General features: G+C 35.2%; 1 protein-coding gene across 9 annotated transcripts in view; it reads left to right on the top strand.

Annotated features, from left to right (window-relative positions):
- Window positions 1-18,424, top strand: part of MIER1 (MIER1 transcriptional regulator) — a 55,487-nt gene that overhangs the window by 33,779 nt on the left and 3,284 nt on the right. For 8 of the 9 annotated variants that reach the window (XM_028163076.2, XM_007164302.3, XM_028163067.2 and 5 more), the window contains 5 exons: window positions 5,128-5,279; window positions 6,515-6,596; window positions 7,739-7,833; window positions 11,246-11,373; window positions 15,793-15,932. In XM_028163076.2, coding sequence (XP_028018877.2) covers window positions 5,128-5,279; window positions 6,515-6,596; window positions 7,739-7,833; window positions 11,246-11,373; window positions 15,793-15,932 — 597 coding nt within the window. The remainder of the gene's footprint in view (window positions 1-5,127; window positions 5,280-6,514; window positions 6,597-7,738; window positions 7,834-11,245; window positions 11,374-15,792; window positions 15,933-18,424) is intronic. The other variant, XM_057541940.1, reaches the window with a different exon arrangement.

The raw sequence follows: 18,424 nt of genomic DNA on the forward strand, positions 1-18,424 counted from the left end.
AAACAGAATACTTGAAGATTTTTTTTTAAGTCTATTTCAGATTATCCACTTTGGGAGAGTTCCAGAATGAGAGAGTGTGTGTGTGTGCGCGCACACATTTAATGAGTTTTCATGTGCGGTGTGACATCACTCAATGCTAGAACTCTTTCATCATTTCTTTATTTCAGTTTTCTTTTCCACACTTCACCTTACATATGCAGAGCCTTTGGGAGTTGTAGAAGTCGTCTTGTTTGTTTTCTTTTTTAGCATTCCCTCCAAAAACTTAATTTATATTCTAAGTATGCACCTGCTTTCAGGGCAAAGCAGCAGATCAGAAGCAGTTAAGGGAGCACCGCAGGCTAGTAAATTCTAGTGACAGTAGAAATGTTTTAACACAACAGTAATAGCTTTCAAGTTAACTTCTGCAACATACAGGAATGTTAAAGGTATCAATATGGAGTGACCTTGTTGTATATTGAAATTCTGTGCACAGTGTTTGTGAATACATTGTAATTGTGTGCAAAAATGAATGATCCATTGGCTTTTGTATTTTTTTATATGTGGCAAGTTAATATTATGGCTAAATATGGTTTTAATTATCTCTTAATATGTTTATCTTTTATTTTAATATGTTTGCATTGTCAGATATCACAGTGAATAAGTGATCACAATCTCCAATTTTGATTTACTGTTTTCCATTTTAACATTTTAGAAAGCAATTTTATGTGTGTGTATATATATATTTTTTTTTCTTTCTTTTTTTTCCAGAAAAGCTGTGGTTTATGAAGCTTTCTCACTTTGAGAAATTTAAGCGTGTTATATCATATGAGGATCAGATGCATTTACCAGGGTTACTGCCTTAGAGGAGTCACTATGGTTCAGGCCCTTTCCTCATCTTTGTAGTTCTAGGAATTCAAACTTTGGTCATGATATCAAGAATTCGTCTCCACTTAGGTTAACCTGTGCACACAGACCAAATTCTTGTAAAACTATTAGGTAAACCACACTGTTAGAAATAAAACTGTCAAAGGGATAGTGCTGATTAGTGCCTTTTTTCCTTACAGTGAAAGTTTCGCAGGGTATTTTTCATCAGTTTGGTGATCACATTCAAAAGGGAGAGCATTTGGTTTGGGTGATTTTGATAACAGTGCCACAAAACTTAAGATATCTTGATATCTGAACTGTAAGGGATTATTCGGCAGTTGGATTAGAATTTTTCATTGCTATAAGGAAACCCTATTACTGAGTATCCTAAAGAGACATTAACTTTTTCTCTTAAATGTATATAAATGATCATTTATACTCAATGAGTGTATTATAATCATTTGTTTATTCATCTTTGTATCCTTAATACCTTGGGAGATCCTTTTCACATAAGACTTCGTAAACATTTGGTAGCCGAGTTATTAGGTGGGTGCAGATAGTGTAAACAGAACGTATGTGGAGTCAGTAAACTTGAATCAGTATCTAGGCATTTGGCCATGGACGTGTTACTTAACTACTACTTTTTTCTCGTCTATAAAATAGCAATCACCTATTTATTTATGAAGCTCGTTGCGAGGATTTACATGTGATGTTTTTATGTGTAGTGCTTAGCGGCATAGTGTTTGGCATATAGAAAATGGTCAGTAAGCGGCATTAATATCCAAAAGATGATTACTCTTACCCTTATGTTTAGGTTTTATTATTCAGATTTTCAGAAAGTATAAATTTATGCTCTTTTGCTTGCAGGTGACAAAAACTGAGTTCAGTCAGCTTTAGCAAAAGAATTTACCTGATTGCTTTACTGGGAAGTTCTGGCTAGTCTGGCTTCAAATAAAACTGGATTCGGGATTTTTATGATATCAGGTGTCTCTCCTCCCCCTCTTTCCTTTATTGTCAGACAAGCTAGGATGGCTACTGGGAGCTCATGACTTATACTTTTCACTATTCTAGCCAGGAACCAGGAAAAATGAGAACTTCCGCATCCCCCTTTGCTCCAGCAAAGGTCCTAGAGAGAGCCTCTATTGACTCAGCTTGAGTCTTACCCAACCAGAAGTAATTACTGTGAGCCAAGAGATGAGTGCGTACTCAGGCTTGCCCTGGCTCGTTTATCTCTTGGGGCTCCAGGGAGCAGTGTCAGCCCTGCTCAGACTGTATGAAAAGGGTTTAATTCCCAAAAAAGTGCCGGGCATATGAAAAACATGATTTTTAAAGTTACGTGGGTGTTTTGTTTCTCCCATGTACTAAAAACTGAGTAAACGCTGCAGCTTCATGATAATACTAAATAATTAGAATACTTGGTAAACATCTTACAATGCACAGGACCCCTTTCCCCAAACTAAGAAGTATCTGGCCAAAGGTGTCAGTAGTGCTGAGATTGAGAACCCTTTACTAGATTAGCTGAGAATTAGATGAACTACTTAGGAAAAAAAGTCAAGAGAAAGGAATAAGGTATTCTCAAATTTTCATGCTTGCATGACGTAAATTTTAGAGTAAGTAAACGTTGGCTAGGAATTACGAAGCAGTGAATAGCAAAGGACCAGGTGAATTGTTGTTTCTAATGAACATTAGACGAATTACTGATTCTTAAGTTGCTTACTGAAAAATGAACACATGTATTACCCTTAGTTGATAACAATAATACTGTTGAAACAGGCAGTTCAGTTAATCTACACATAGGAAAAGCTCAGCGAGACAACTTAAAATTCATGTCATTAATCACAGTGCGACCTTTTAAGAATGTGGAAATCACTATTATAAACCACATTATTACACCTTGCTGATTATGTTTCAGCATTTTCATTCTCATAATATATTGATTAGGTAGAATTTTTACTTGGGCATTAAAAATGGAATGACACTTTTTTTTAACAGAAACTGGAGGTTTATAAATATCTTCATTTATTTATTCACGTTTATTCTTATTCACTAGGAATTTCCCAGATTGCAGAAGTTTTTGATTTTGTGGTGGTAGTTTCTCAGTTTTCTACATTTGTCATCTCCATTCCCACCCCCAACACACATATAATGAACTTTGTTAAATTATTTTGAACTCGTTTTTGCTTATCTGACACACTTACTTTGATTACTTAAAATACCATAAAAAGCACTTCCCCAGTTAACAACCTGTGTTAATATACTAGGCGAGCTCTTGCCTTCTGAGACTCTTTCATTTATTTATAATCATTTGTAAATTGTATCTTTCAGTAGTACAAGGTGGATATATTTATGGTTGCTTTTTAAAAGTTCTAATATTTAGGCTTGGTAATTCATTAGAATGAAATAGTTTCAGAAGATGCTGTTACAGTTCAGTGATTGTGATCTTTCAAAATCCAGCATGTTCATGAAACTTGAAAGACTGTTTTTTCCTTTTGTTGCTGTCATATTTATAGAGGTTCATGTCATATTTACAGAGATTATTTTTTTCTCTGTATTTTCGTGTTTTATCATAATGGTGTTCTTCCTGAATTTCTGATCTCTTGGCGTTTAGTCATTCTATAGTAGATATTTAATAAATATCAACTGTGTTGCCTTTTTTATTTAGATCATAGTCAAAAGTCATATTTAGAGTGTAAACTTAACTGGAAAGTAATTTGGTCTGTTTCTGGAACCAGTTAAGGCAGTGTGGTTTATTCTCTGAGAATGCTAATTGTTCTCACCTCATTGTCATTTTTAGTACATGCATTAAATGAAGTATCATGTTCTCAGGGTTAGCCTGTCTGGCTGCTAGTCACAGTTCTAGGGACCTGGCTTGTCATTTGGCGCCATCTGGTGATGTTTGTGTACTCAGTTTAAATAAGCATATCTCTGTGTCCTGTGACTTGGGACTTCCAGATTGATTCCAGAAGTATCTCTCAGGTAGTTTGTGCTTGTTTCATAGGCTCAACATGGGGTATCTAACTGGGAGAACACTGGGGACTCAGGGACCCACCCTCCGTTGTCTTCTTCCTGAATCAGGGTTTCCTTGTAAGGCATTGTCCGTCTCCCACTCCCACTCCAAGAATATAAGAACTCTGGTATGCTCCCTTTGGCAAATAAAGGCCGAGCGCAGACCAGAAATCAATAGCAGTATATCCAAATTCACTTTATCGTGGGAGTTTTATTGTATTTACAGTTTGGAGTTTTACTAGGATTGTACCAACAGGTTAGAAAAGGAATAAGGTTTATTACTAAGGAAAAATCTAAAGTGTATGTGTGTAGTGGCAGGGGAGTGGGTGGGGACAAGGTAATTTATATGAAAACACTTAACATAGTACCTAATATGTAGGAGATGTACCTTTGTTAGCTGTTAATTCCTTTTCATAACACAAGGAAGTTTGACACTGTCAGCTGTACTTTGTCTCTTAAATTCAGAGTCTTTGTCCAGCTGGCTCCTTTCTATTGGCATTTAAGTGATTATGTCTCATGCCTTTAAAAACCAACAAACAAGCAAAACCAAAAACTTTCTTCAGCTATGCTTCCTCTCTAGCTACCGTACTGCTCTGTCTCCTCCCTCACCATGGAACTTTCCAGAAGAGTTTTCTACTTTATTTCTTCACCTTCCGTTTCCTCTTCATTCCTCTCCAGTATGGCTTTGGCTTCCATCTCTGCACAGAAACAGTTCTTGAAACATTCCCCTCCTTGTTAGTAAATCCAGTGCACCTTTTCAATTTTCATCCTGCTTGTTTAACAGCATTTAACCAATCTATGACTCTCTGAAACATTTTCTTCCCCTTGCTGCTGTGGTGCCGCACTTCTGATATTTCTTCTGTCTTGTGACTGTTCCTTCTTAATTTTGTCTCTGTTTTCATCTTCCTGTCGTTTAGGATTCCACAAGGCTCTCATCTTAGTTTCTCCTCCATTCTTTCACTTTTAAAATTTTGATGAAATTGGGGCTTCAATCTTATTAGAATGGAAATTCTGATGAAACCTAAATGCTTTTTTAAAAAAAAGTAATGACTTGTTTGATGAAAATGATTTATGCTTATAACTATATTTTCAAGCATCATGGAAAAGTACAAAGATGTAAGAAAAAATTGTCCCAAATCCTACCACCAAGAAATAAGCAGTGTTACTCAGTTCTCAACATTTTGGCTCTAAGTATGGGTTATTTGCTCAGTGATATGTTTTAACACAAACTCTATCAATTTTTGGCATTATTTTTAACATTATATTTTACTAATTTAGTATATGAAAATGATGATCAGCTCCTGTGGGACCCTGAGTACTTACCAGAAGACAAAGTGATTGTATTTCTTAAGGATGCATCTAGAAGAACAGGTGATGAGAAAGGTGTAGAAGCAATTCCCGAAGGATCTCACATAAAAGACAATGAACAGGTACATGAATAAGAAATAACTTACAATATTCCCAAAGTATATTAACCACATACATTTATAAGTTTAAGTGCTGTCACATTTAGTGCTATTCTATCCACCAAAATTCCTTTACAGATGGTCTCTGACTTAACAAAGGTTCAGCTTAAAATTTTTTGACTCTGTAATTGTATGAAAGCAGTATTCGTTCAATAGAAAGCATACTTCGAATTCTGATCTTTGCCCAGGCTAGTGTTGAATATCTCTTGTGATGCTGGGCAGTGGAAGAGAGCCACACCTCTCGGTCAGCCACGTGATCATGAGGGTAAACAACTGATACAACCATTCTGTACCCATACAACCATTCTCTTTTTCACTTTCAGTACAGTATTCAGTAAATTACATGAGATATTCAACACTTTGTTATAAAATAGGCTTTGTGTTAGATGATTTTGCCCAGCTGTAAGCTAATGTAAGTGTTCTGAGCACATTTAAGGTAGGCTAGGCTAAGTGATGGTGTTCAGTAGGTTAGGTGTATTAAGTGCATTTTCAGCTTACAGTATTTTCAACTTAGGATGTGTTTTTTGGGACCCATTGTAAGTAGAGGAAGATCTGTAATGTCATCAACAGGGAGTCTGAGGTTTATAATCAGCATAAGATATGTAGTATTGAGACACTCATTGGTATGACTTCAGCTCAAATTAAAATTTTGATTCTTATTTTGCCTGTATATATTTTTTATTAGGCTTTCTGAACTTCCTTTGCATATCCCATAGAATCTGTGGATATCATCAAGTTGGGAATACCTGTCTGGGATAATGTTATTCTGTATATAATAGAACAGTGCCTACCATGAACCTAATAGCAGCATTATATACTTTTTTGCCTTTTTCACCAGTGTTTTTCTTTTCTGATTTGTTTTAAATTGTCTTTGAAGAGAAACCCCAAAAAACCAAAAAGAAGGGACTTGTGATTATTATAAAATGATTTCTTTTTATTTATAAATTCCTAGAGTACCATGGCCACCAGTAGAGTATTTGCTTATCCATTATCTTCTACGTATTCAGAGGCAGTTAATTATCAGGAATGAATTATGTTTGTTTTTCTTTAGTGTTCTTTATGTTGCATTTACTAGAATTATTTGTCCTCCAGAAAGGATGAAAACACTGGATTCTGGAAAAGACTTTACTCTCTTAAGAAACTGTACCCTTGAATTGTTCATAGTCCAGGTTACATACTGAAGCCTTTTATTTTTCTAGGCATTATATGAATTAGTTAAATGCAATTTTGATACAGAAGAAGCATTAAGAAGATTAAGATTTAATGTAAAAGCAGCTAGAGGTAAGCATAAATATTAATTTTTTATTTGTTTTCATGATATAGCAGAAATTTAAAATTTAAGCTTTTCAGTTTACCTAGGTATATCCTAAATTTAATAATACTAATCTCTGAATTCAGTAAATATTTGCTGGATAACAACTTATTATAACTTGTTAAATAACTTGTATATAACACAAGTGTTACACAAGGCATTATGGGGAATGGGGTTAATATTGGCCCTTCCTTTATGGGAAAATAAGGCCATTTAAATAAAAATATATAATGCCTTTCAATTTCAAGGCATTTTTATAAACATTTTCCTGTTTGATCTTGGTAATGATCCTGTGCGCTAAGTAAGGTGAAAGACGTTAGCTTCACTTTAAAACTGATGAGAACTGAGGTCTCTTAGCTGAGGCAAGCATAATTCATAAATAATGAGGCCAAAACTAAAATCCAGGTTTTTCACTTTTTTACTCCAAACTGGCTCCCACCCCACTTCACTAAGAGTACTGTTTATATATCATTATGTAACAAATGAAAGATCATTCATTCAACAGAATTGGAGGGCCTACTAAATCGTGGGGACATAACTATAAACAAGGTCCCTGACATCACGGTGCTTAGAGCCTAGGTAGGGAAGCTGAAAAATAGTTACGAGTTCTTCCAAGGAGAATTAGAGGGTGCAATCCAAACTTATTGCAGTGGGACTTAACCTAGTTGGGGGAAAGAGTGAGGCTGTTAAAGAAAGCTTCTAGAACAAATTGATATTTTTACTGGGCTGTAAATAGCTAGGTGAAAGGGGGTTGAGGTAAGAGGCAGGAAATAACTCTAGACAAAGGGAAGAGCATGCACAAAGTCTCTAAGAAAGAACATAACGAATTTAAGGAATTGAAAGGTAGCTGGTTTAGTTGGATCATAAAGAATAAAGGGGAAATGGCATAAGTTGAGGTTGCAGAGTCAGGGACTAAATCATCCATTATTAAATAAGGAGTTTTTGTCACTATCTTCTTCAGCCATCAATAATAGAACTCAGGAGTAAAATACTTCCCTCATTGTTACCAGAAAGTTACATTTTTATTTACAACTTTGTTTATTATATGCAGCATTTGGGAGAATATTGCTTAACAGTTTCCCCTCCTTCCCCCGCCCCCCAATTTTGTCAGAGGAATTATCTGTTTGGACAGAGGAAGAGTGTAGAAATTTTGAACAAGGGTTGAAGGCCTATGGAAAGGACTTCCATTTGATTCAGGCTAATAAAGTAAGTGATGATATATGTTGTCTCTTTTTTTTTTTTTAATTTTTATTTATTTATTTTTGATTTATGGCTGTGTTGGGTCTTCGTCTCTGTGCGAGGGCTTTCTCTAGTTGCGGCAAGTGGGGGCCACTCTTCATCACGGTGCGCGGGCCTCTCACTATCGTGGCCTCTCCCGTTGCAGAGCACAGGCTCCAGACGCGCAGGCTCAGTAATTGTGGCTCACGGGCCTAGTTGCTCTGCAGCTTGTGGGATCCTCCCAGACCAGGGCTCGAACCCGTGTCCCCTGCATTGGCAGGCAGATTCCCAACCACTGTGCCACCAGGGAAGCCCTATGTTGTCTCTTTTATTAAAAGAAATTTAGTTAACCTAGATTATATTAAACCTTCTATTATGTTTTCTAATGTTAAAGGTTCAATAATGAATATTTTAATACACTGGTATTTAGAAAATAAGCATGCCTAGACTTCCTGGCATGTATTTGCCAAGTGACTGTTCTCAGTGTATGATATTGGAAGCCTTTAAGAATTAGACGTTTATAAATATGTTCATCAGCTTCTGGATGGGATGTGTGTATACACTGTAATTACTTAAAGCTATTTTCCACAAACTTGTTACAGATTTTTTTTAGGAGGGTCTTACTTGGAAACTTTAAAGCATTTTTACCATATTATTTATAATTAAAATGTTTTTTACATTTGCTTAAGTCCCAAGTGGTCTAAAATCAGATACTTAATACTTAATTTGGTTTTAATATTTAATTTTCCAGAAGAATATCTCAATAAGTCAGCTTTATTATACATTATATGATTTTATAATTTGACAATTTAGCATAATTTATCATGCCATATGGATAATATCAATCATACAGTGTCAGTGTATACCCAAAAAACCTTCATAAGTACTTGCAAATTTATTTTTAGGTTTAATTCTCTTAAACTGAAATCAGGTAAGATTTTTAATAGTAACTACACAATTATAGAGAATAGAAAAATGTGTTCCTAGGGGAAATTAGGACAGGCAAAAGTAAAATCTCAGAAAGTAAATATAGGAAATTAAGTAATTTCTAGGTTTATAAATATCACATTTTTAGCAAATATAAATGACAAGGAGCTTGGCTTTACATGTTTCCTTAAAGATGGTTTGTAAGATATGTGATGGCTTATGTAGGATGATGCTGAAAGTATCTGGGCTTACGTGGGCTTGCTTCTGAGGCTCAAATAGTCTGTCATCACATTCTCCTTTTTTATACCTCTGGATGTGATCCGATGGTATTCACTTGATTTGTTTCAACACATATTTAACAGTATCTATTTTATGTTCCATAAATAAAATAGTTGCTTACAAATCCTGTGAGTTCATTTTTCTCAATTTTCTTGTTCTTTAGTTTATTCTTGATTATTTTGTTGAATTTTGGTATTTGACATCAGACATAATAAATAAGAGAGAAATTTTGAGTCTTAGCATTGATGTGAAAGGTGTATCTAAATCATCTTAATGTTGTATCCAACATTAAGGTGTTGTATCCAAATCATCTGATAATTTCCAATATAGTGAATACTCTATGAAAGGAGTGCATTATGCTAATGACTGTTTCATGTAATGGCCATGCATGTTTCTGATTTTAAAAAAAAACAAATTGTCTCATGGTTGAAAGGGACAACGTTTTGGGAAAGAGTTTTCTAGCATTCCTGCTTGAATTCAAACACTATTGACCAAACCGTGCTGGATTATCTGTGGAGGGACCCTTGGGATGATGTAACTGGCTGATGTAACTGGCAGGAGCAGTCCTTTTTTAAGGAATAAGAACTTATTAGGTGACTTAAAACTATTAGCCAAAAAAAGTCTTAACATAATATTGAAAATAAGACCTTGATTTCTTTATAAATATTTGGGATGGTGATATTTCAGTGTTACAGAAGTCATCTGACCTATACCTAGTACACTAGTTGTTCCAGTGAACAAAGGGAGGACAATAATTCTTAAGAAGGAGAAGACATTGAAGTCCAGTGAAAACATTAAGGCTTTGTTTTTACACTTGGAATTGAAGTTTGGATCTTAATCATAGGTTGTATTATGTACACTTACTTAATTGAGGATTTTTCATGATAATGTTAACTTTGCATGCCACAAAATGTGTTTGTAATTTTTGCTTTCAGTAACGTACAGTTGACTTGACAATTGTCTACTAGAAATAAGATTCTAAAAAGGAGGCAAAAAACAGCTTGAGAAGATGACTGGGTTTTTAGTTTTTGTTTTTAAAACCCTGATAGCTTTGTCTTAAAGCAACATGGGCCAGAGTCATAAAGTGCAGTCAGAGGGGCAGAAAGAAAAATATATGTCGCATAACAAAATAAGGATGTCATAAAATTGACCTTAGGTGCAGTCAGTCCCACTGGATACCTTCTTCAGAATCAGAAATTTATGAGTTAAAGCATATTGTCTTGCATCCCAAACACTCATTCAGATACCTTTTTTCCTTTTTAACTCCCAGTATTTTATATGCATCAACCCTACCAGCTCTCTAAGCAAAGTAGCAAAAAAGGGAATTTTTGTCAACATCAGTTGCCAATCTCATATGTTTAGTATTAGTAAAGGGAGCCATTCAGTTGCCCAAATAAGTATAGCACAGTAAGCCACTGGAGTAATTTAGTAAACAGAGTATTAGCATTACTATAATAGCTTTTAACTCACTGGGGAATACTTTCAGCCTTTCTAGAAAGTAAGTAACTGAGTCTGGATCAGTGTTGGGATTAGTAAGAGAATCCTTTAAATGGGAATTTAAAGGCAGTCTCCCTAGGCGTTCTGTGAGTAAAAGTATTTGCAAATTGTTTATAACATTAATTTTAATTCAAATGCCACTTCCAGACATTTTCAATAAAGGGGTATTTATTTTTATAGTAAATGAACATATGATAGTCTCTTTAAAAGCATAATGCTATTGACATATATACACTACCAAATGTAAAATAGATAGCTCGTGGGAAGCAGCTGCATAGCACTGGGAGATCAGCTTGGTGCTTTGTGACCACCTAGAGGGGTGGGAGGGAGACACAAGAGGGAGGGGATATGGGGATATATGGATACATATAGCCGATTCACTTAGTTATACAGGAGAAACTAACACAGCGTTGTAAAGCAACTATATTCCAATAGAGATGTTAAAAAAACAATTAAAAGGTTAAAAAAAAAGCATAATGCTAAATATCTGAAGACCTGTTGCCAGTGTATTATTTTTCTTAATCGGAGTTTAGAAAGAGTAATTTTTAACACGGCTGCTACAGTGTTGTATTTTATAAGTGGTATTATGTATTACTTAAAGACCAGCTAAATTTGTTTTCAAAATTCAGGTATTTTTCATGAGATAACTCCTTTAAGGAGGAGATACTTGTTAAAAACAAGTATTTGTTTCTTATAGGTTCGAACAAGGTCAGTTGGTGAATGTGTAGCATTCTATTATATGTGGAAAAAATCTGAACGTTACGATTTCTTTGCTCAGCAAACGCGATTTGGAAAAAAGAAATATAATCTTCATCCTGGTGTCACGTGAGTCTATTTTTTCTTTTGAGTCATATTTTTGCTAAGCTTTTCTAAATTTTTCTTGAGAAAATTGTAATTTTTAGAATCTTCTTTCTCTTAATAGGATAAAAGTTTACACTAGTTTCAATTTATCCATTTATTGACATCTTCATAGGGCATTTAGACATTTCAATGTCTTATAAATACATTGTAAACTACAGTTCATCTTATTTGAGACAGCAAATTTATCAAAGCGAATGTTAAGAGTGTATGTTTTCAGAGGAAATGGATCAGAACAGCTGTGAAGGCATGTTTTTGTTAAATTCTATTCCATTCAGTATAAGCACATACAGTTTTAATCTAATAACACTGAGAGAGAGCAGTAAGAATAGGAGAGACTATCTTTTCTAAAACTTAATAGGGCCATATGCCTAATAGAGGCCCTTTAAAGAGGAAGGGAAAATTAATATTTTTCCTTTCCCAATCTATTTTTGATTCTGGGAACCAAAATCAGATTTGGATATAGATGATACCAAAGGGAAAAGACATAGGGATATAATAAATCAGGTAAAATTGCATTTTCTTTTTTATTACAGTTTTTTATAGAGAGAGGTGCACATGTGCATGATGACTTCCCTTTCCCTAAATATTCTGAAACCTTTTCCTCTAACAAATAATATTTAATAAGTAATGCACCTTTAGCTAACTCCCAGTGATAGAGGGAGTATAGTTTATTATATCCTCTTTTTAAGCAAAATGCCTTATATGTCTAATCCATTCCCCATGCACCAAATTCTCTTAGCTTCATTCAGTCTAGCTGTGGAATGAAACACTGTTCCTACTCCCACTAGCAATTTGTTACTTAAATATATAGTACATAGAGTATTGAACCCTTCATTTCACTTGAGTTGCTCTAAAATGCTGATGAATTGTGGTGGTGGAATTGACTTTACCATATACCAATTAACTTTGCCAATACTTTGAGTATTCCCTAATGTTTATGGAATAAAAATAATGCAAAGTTGTGACTTCATTTGGTCACCATGCACCACTAAAGTTCTTAAGCCTGGCCAAATAACTGCCTTTGGAAGATGTGCTTATATGCATATTTGCTTGTGCTTTTCAGACTCCTAGGCTGCACTATTTCTTGGTCATGTTCATTTACAGGTGTCTCTGCTGGTCACTTCCTTGGAGGATCAAACACTCTAAAATCCAAAGCAAAATTATCTAAAAGGGAATAAAATGGGTATGATTGCCCCTGGAAGTCATGAGACATTGGACTCTGTGCCTCATTCCCCCTTGTTCAAATCTCATAATGAGTAGAATTTTATATATAACAGTATTCCAAATTTTAAATAATTGCTTCCTGTTATCAATTTATAGTTAAATTTGTATTTATTGGTAGTGTTGAGGCACAGTGATGTAGAACTAGATACAGCGATCTAGTCTTCAGAGTATATCTTAAAATAGTCAGTTTTCAAGCTATTCTATAGGGAAAAGCAATAGTAACATCTTTCATTTTTTTCACCCATTTCAGAAATAATGTTCACACACGAACTACAGGCAATCTGTCGTCATCAGCAGTAAGAACATAAGAATTGCCATGCTGGGTCAGACCCCTGGTTCATCCAGTTTTCTCTTTCAGAAAGCATCACCAAGGGAAGTGTTGTGGGCTGGCTTAGTTGGTCCTCTGTGATGTCAAGCTCAACAGGTTAGGTAGGGATGTGCTGCCAAACATTTTAGTTTTTCTAATAATCTCTCCGTAGCTTCTGAAAACTTTTTGAAGATACTTATATTTGTAACCTTGATTCTCCTTAAGGTTTAAGTATTCTGTAGGTGGAGTAGTCTCAGTTAAAAGTAATCCCATATCTTCTCTTTTCTCAGGCTTTAATAGTTAACAGCATGTTCCCTGGTGTTATGGTAGGAAGTGAAGAAATGCTTTTCCCCCTAGACAAGAATACTGTGTTTCTGTAGGCTTCAGTTATATCCCCTCCCGGGTCTTTTATAAAGTTTTTTGTTTTTTGTTTTTTTAACTGAAAACTAATTTTTTTACTCCTACTCGTCCCTTTTAGCTGTGTTAAATCTCCTATAAGAAGCCATGACCACACTGTATATTCCAGATGGGGAGAAATGGTGGTTTTCTGTAGGCATGAAGATATTTTTCTAGTTTGCTTCCAGGACCTTCTCTTTCTATTAATAGTTGCACTTTAAGTGACCACACAAAACATTAAGTTAATGCCTTTAGACAAAAATTGGACTGAATTTTAAAATTTTCCTCCTTAGTCAGAATCCATAGTTACGAGCAGATTATCCTAAAAGTTATTTGCTCATTTTTCTGTTACATTGTTACCTTCCATTTGTTCACCAGAATGAAGCACATTGCCACTTTTCTGCCTATAAATGACCTTTGAAAGATCCTACTGTGGATTCTGTCTATTCACTACCTACTTGGAAAAATTGGTAGCCATATACAAACTGGAGATTTTGCTGTAACAGCCTTGCAAATAATTTTTTTCGAAGTAAAAATTAACTCAGCGTAACTCGAACTATTTGAATGCTACTCCAGCCTCCTGTACGGTCTACCTGACTCTTCCTTTCTTAAGCATTCTGGATGCCATTAACCTTTAAGAAATAATAGTAATAAGTCTTTCATGATATCATTGTTATATTCAGAAATTTAAAATTTTGATATCTAGTCAGTTCTAGCTTCCTTTGCGTGGCTTTTAACATCCTCCATTACCCATTCCCACTATGCCAAATTTATTTCCAACAATTCTTCCTCATGCATCATCTGTTTCTGTTAGCTTTAGCTTCTGAAGTCCCTTTGGCATTGCATTCATCATGCTCATTCTGTTTCTGTGTGATCTGTTACATAATTGTTCTGTAATGGTGAATGACATAAAGCCAAAGAGATCTTAAAAGACCATGAAATTTCATTTCCTCCATTTATAGATGAGGAAAATAAGGCCTAGAATGTTAAATTGATTAGTTCGTGGTCATGTATGTTTCTTTGATATGTGTTAGTTTGTACTCTTAACCTGTTGGAAGCTTCTTGAGGTCAGATTCTACATCCCTATATTATAAACTACACGTTTATAATGTATGTCCCTGTATATAAACTACAACGTGATCCCGTAGTTTGAGATTAAAACTGTAGTTACTCGTCCGTTCTAGACTGTTAGCACAGACTTTCAGTGAAGTCCCAAGCCCTTCCATGCTTTCCTTCTTGTCCACATCCTTGCTTACCCTGCTCACGAAATTCTAAAAGATAAGATTTGCCTTACTATTTCTGTTATTCTGAGGGAATTAAAAAATAAGGTATTTTGGTTTTTATTGCACTTCTCCTCTGCACCGTGCACAACTTAGGCACTGGTGGTGCAGTGATCAAGCAGACTAAACTCCCTGCTTTCAGGGAACTATTCCAGCACAGGTGATGGCAGACTTCTTCTGTAAAGAGCTACAGAGTAAATGTTGTAGGCTTTTGCAGGCGTTAAGTTCTCTTGCAACTACTTAGCTCTGCTATTGTTGTGAAAAGCAGCCATAGACACTCTGTAAGTGAATGGATGTGGCTGTGTTCCAGTAAAATATTGTCCACAAAAATAGGTGGCCAGCCCACAGGCCATAGTTTGCTGACCTTTATTCTAGTGACTTAATAGCACTTCATAGTTCATAAAACACTTCGCTACACATATATTACACAACAGCCCTGTGTGGTAGATAGGTCATGTATGGTGACATGCATTTTATAGGTAAAGACACTAGACCTGAGAGAGAGAAGTATTTCGTTCAGATCTTCTAACCTCAACCCAATGTCACTTACCACAAATGTCTTTCCGTGCCATACAGTTCAGGAATGACTTAGGGAAGGAAGTAAGCTCACCTCTAACGATATATGGGCAGATAGAGCTGGCAAATAAGCCCAGGAACTTAGTGAGTTTATTATAGCTCAGCTCTAGCAGAAAGGTAATATAGAAGGTAACAGGAAGGTAATTCATTATTAGGTCCTAATTTGTCTTTCAGGTATTGCCGTAGCCATCAAATAGTCTTTACGAGCTTTACAATGCCAATCTGTGTCTGTTCAGAAATTCTTCTGTACTCCTCCTGATTGACATCATCCCTGTCTCTGCATATACAGATTTTCTGATTTTAGTTGGGCCCCTCTGATCACTTGCCTACAGTTTTTAAAGTTTTAAAACTTCCTATAGGTCTCTAAAATTTGCTAGTGTAGGGCACTTACATATTTTTCCTACAAACATGTAACCTAAAGGAGCTTTCCATTTAAATGTTCAGATACTGGTGTCATAGATGAGGCACTGGAATAAATGTAAGTGAAAATTAGGATATATTTGCTAATAAAGCCTTCTAAATTTAACCTCAGTCAATTTTAATTTTCAGCTGTTTTTAATATAAGAAAATAATTGTCTTATTATTTTACTCAATTTTAAGGGATTACATGGATCGTCTTCTAGATGAAAGTGAAAGTGCTGCTTCTAGTCGAGCACCATCCCCTCCCCCAACTGCCTCAAACAGTAGTAACAGCCAGTCTGAGAAAGAAGATGGCACTATAAGCAATAGTAATCAAAATGGTAAGCAACCAAAGAAACACTTAGATTTCTTCATAGTGATGGGCACTTTTCTTTCAGTAGCTTGGAAAATTCAGTTTTGGTGTCTCTTAAACTTCCAAAGCAGAACTAAAGTCATAATTGTAAATACCAGATGAAACATAGCATCAGCATACATATATACTAACACACAGAATATGTACAAGTCAGTTGGAAAGAATTCCCATTGATACCACTAAAAAGTATGTTTAATAAAGTATACTATCAACAGTGACCATTTCTTTTAAGAAATTAAGAAAATAGCATCTGTTTTCTTATCAGGTTGGAATGTCTAGATAATAAGTATTCTTGTTAAGTCTTAGACCGAAACTCCAGCCATTTCACATCAGAAATACACAGATATTTATGAAATACTTTCAGAGCTTATAACACTTTATTAGGAAACTGCTTTAAGCATATAAATGAAAAGAAGCAGATAACAAGGGCACTTTTTAAAATATTTTCCTCCTTGATAACATAATAACCTTGAAGGACGAGTAAAGATAAAGCAGGTGTCAGCTTGTGCATTAATATTGTACAGAAACATTCATTTTTGTGTCCATGAAAAAGAGAAGCAAAAAGCATACTAATATGTTTGAGATTCAGATAGGGTTCTTGTTTAAAATATACAGTGGACCAAGGATCACTGAGCTGATCAGTATGACCTAGTCAGAGAATTATCTTGATTTCTACTTCAATTAAAATAGTCTTAAGTAAGACCATTGCTAAGCAGAAAGTAATAAATCCTCCAATCCTTTTTAGGAGGAAACTGGTGAATTAGAGACAAGCTCTGCCCACCTGCCTTCTGATTTAGCTTTAGGGGAGGGCCAGTGGAGAGCTAACCTCCCCCTGACAGAAACTAGAAGAGGAATACTGTGAAGACTTTGAACTTTGTTCTGATCTTTGCTCTCACACTGGCATTTAATATACTGTGGTGAATATACTTTGTTCATTTAATGACCCCTCTCTATTCCCTCACTACTTCCCCTCTAAGAACAAGCCAAACAAACAAATATTAGGGCCCAGCCATTTCCTGATTCAAGAAGGCTCACTGACATGATTTCTAATGCCAATCACATCCATCCTGAAGTTGAATAAGAAGCTGAGACTGACCTTGGGACTAGGGGTGGAAACTCAGGGAGGCAGACGGTTGGTAGTACAGTCAGCCTTCTGTATCTATGGGCTCCGCATCTGCAGATTCAACCAACTGCATAGCAAAAATATTTGAAGAAAGAAAAAATTCCAGAAAATTCCAAAAAGCAAAACTTGAATTTGCTCTGTGCTGACAGCTATTTACATAGCATTTATACTTTATTAGGTATTATAAGTAATCTAGAGATGATTGAAAGTGCATGGGTCATACGCATTTTTCATGCTGTTTTATTTATATAAGGGACTTGAGCATCTATGGGTTTTGGTATCCGAGGGGGTCCTGGAACCAATCCCCTACAGATGCCAGGGACTACTGTATTTCTGTCTTTTCTTATTTGCTGATAACACCAAATAAATTGTTTCCCTTTCTTTTCCTTCTTTGTTTTTTAACCATTTGATGATAACATGCAGTTAGCCAGGGAAGAGTGTTCATAAGTTACTTACAGATTACTCAGCCCAGAAGCCATTCACATCAGGTACAATTAAGATTTCCAGGTTTTTCAAGGAAAGGAAGGAACTTTGCAACCCAACTGTCTTTCTTTGTAAGGGGCTTTTAATTCATGTCTTGAAAGCTGCTAGTGCTTTTTGACCTAATGAGAGTGTCACCAAGCTTCTTGTGCTTAGTATGACAAAATCACTCCTCCACTGTCACGTGGCGCATAATCCCATAAGCATACATGACTTGAGTGCACCTTTGAGCTGGGGAAATAGTATATTTTATTTGACCAAAATGTGTATTTGAGGCTCTCGTTCTTTATAGTGAATATTTTTCAGAAAATTAAATTTAAATTATCTCCAATGGCACATTCTATATTTTACATTAAGTATTTGCAAAATTTCTCCATTTTGCAGTCAACTCTAACATGACCTTTTGTCACTTCATTAGAGTAATTATACTCTTTCTTTTCTCAATCTATTATAAAGGAATTTGTGTTTACTTTTAGCATTTTCAAGTGTATGCTTGGACAGTGCAAGCATTAATTTAACATTATGACAGGTTATTTAAATCTGTTTAGATAAATATAGCATATGATCTTTACCCTTAAAGCATAATACCTGTAGATTTACATTAAGAATGAAAACGTCATGTCATCTTGCTTTTTATATATGGCAGTAGAAAACTCAAACTTCTAAAGAAAGAATATAATTTTTTCATGGTTTTAGAAAGTTTTGGCCTTTTTGCTAAATCTGAATAATTTATGCATATCTTTGCTTTAACTCAGCTTATTTAGACTGCTGGATCCATTGCTTATTTGTTGCCACGTAAAATACCAGCATGCTATTAATATATGCCAAATTCTGTTCTTAATTCTTCACATTTATTA

This window comes from Balaenoptera acutorostrata, chromosome 1 (genome assembly GCF_949987535.1).
Source record: "Balaenoptera acutorostrata chromosome 1, mBalAcu1.1, whole genome shotgun sequence".
Lineage (NCBI taxonomy): Eukaryota > Metazoa > Chordata > Mammalia > Artiodactyla > Balaenopteridae > Balaenoptera > Balaenoptera acutorostrata.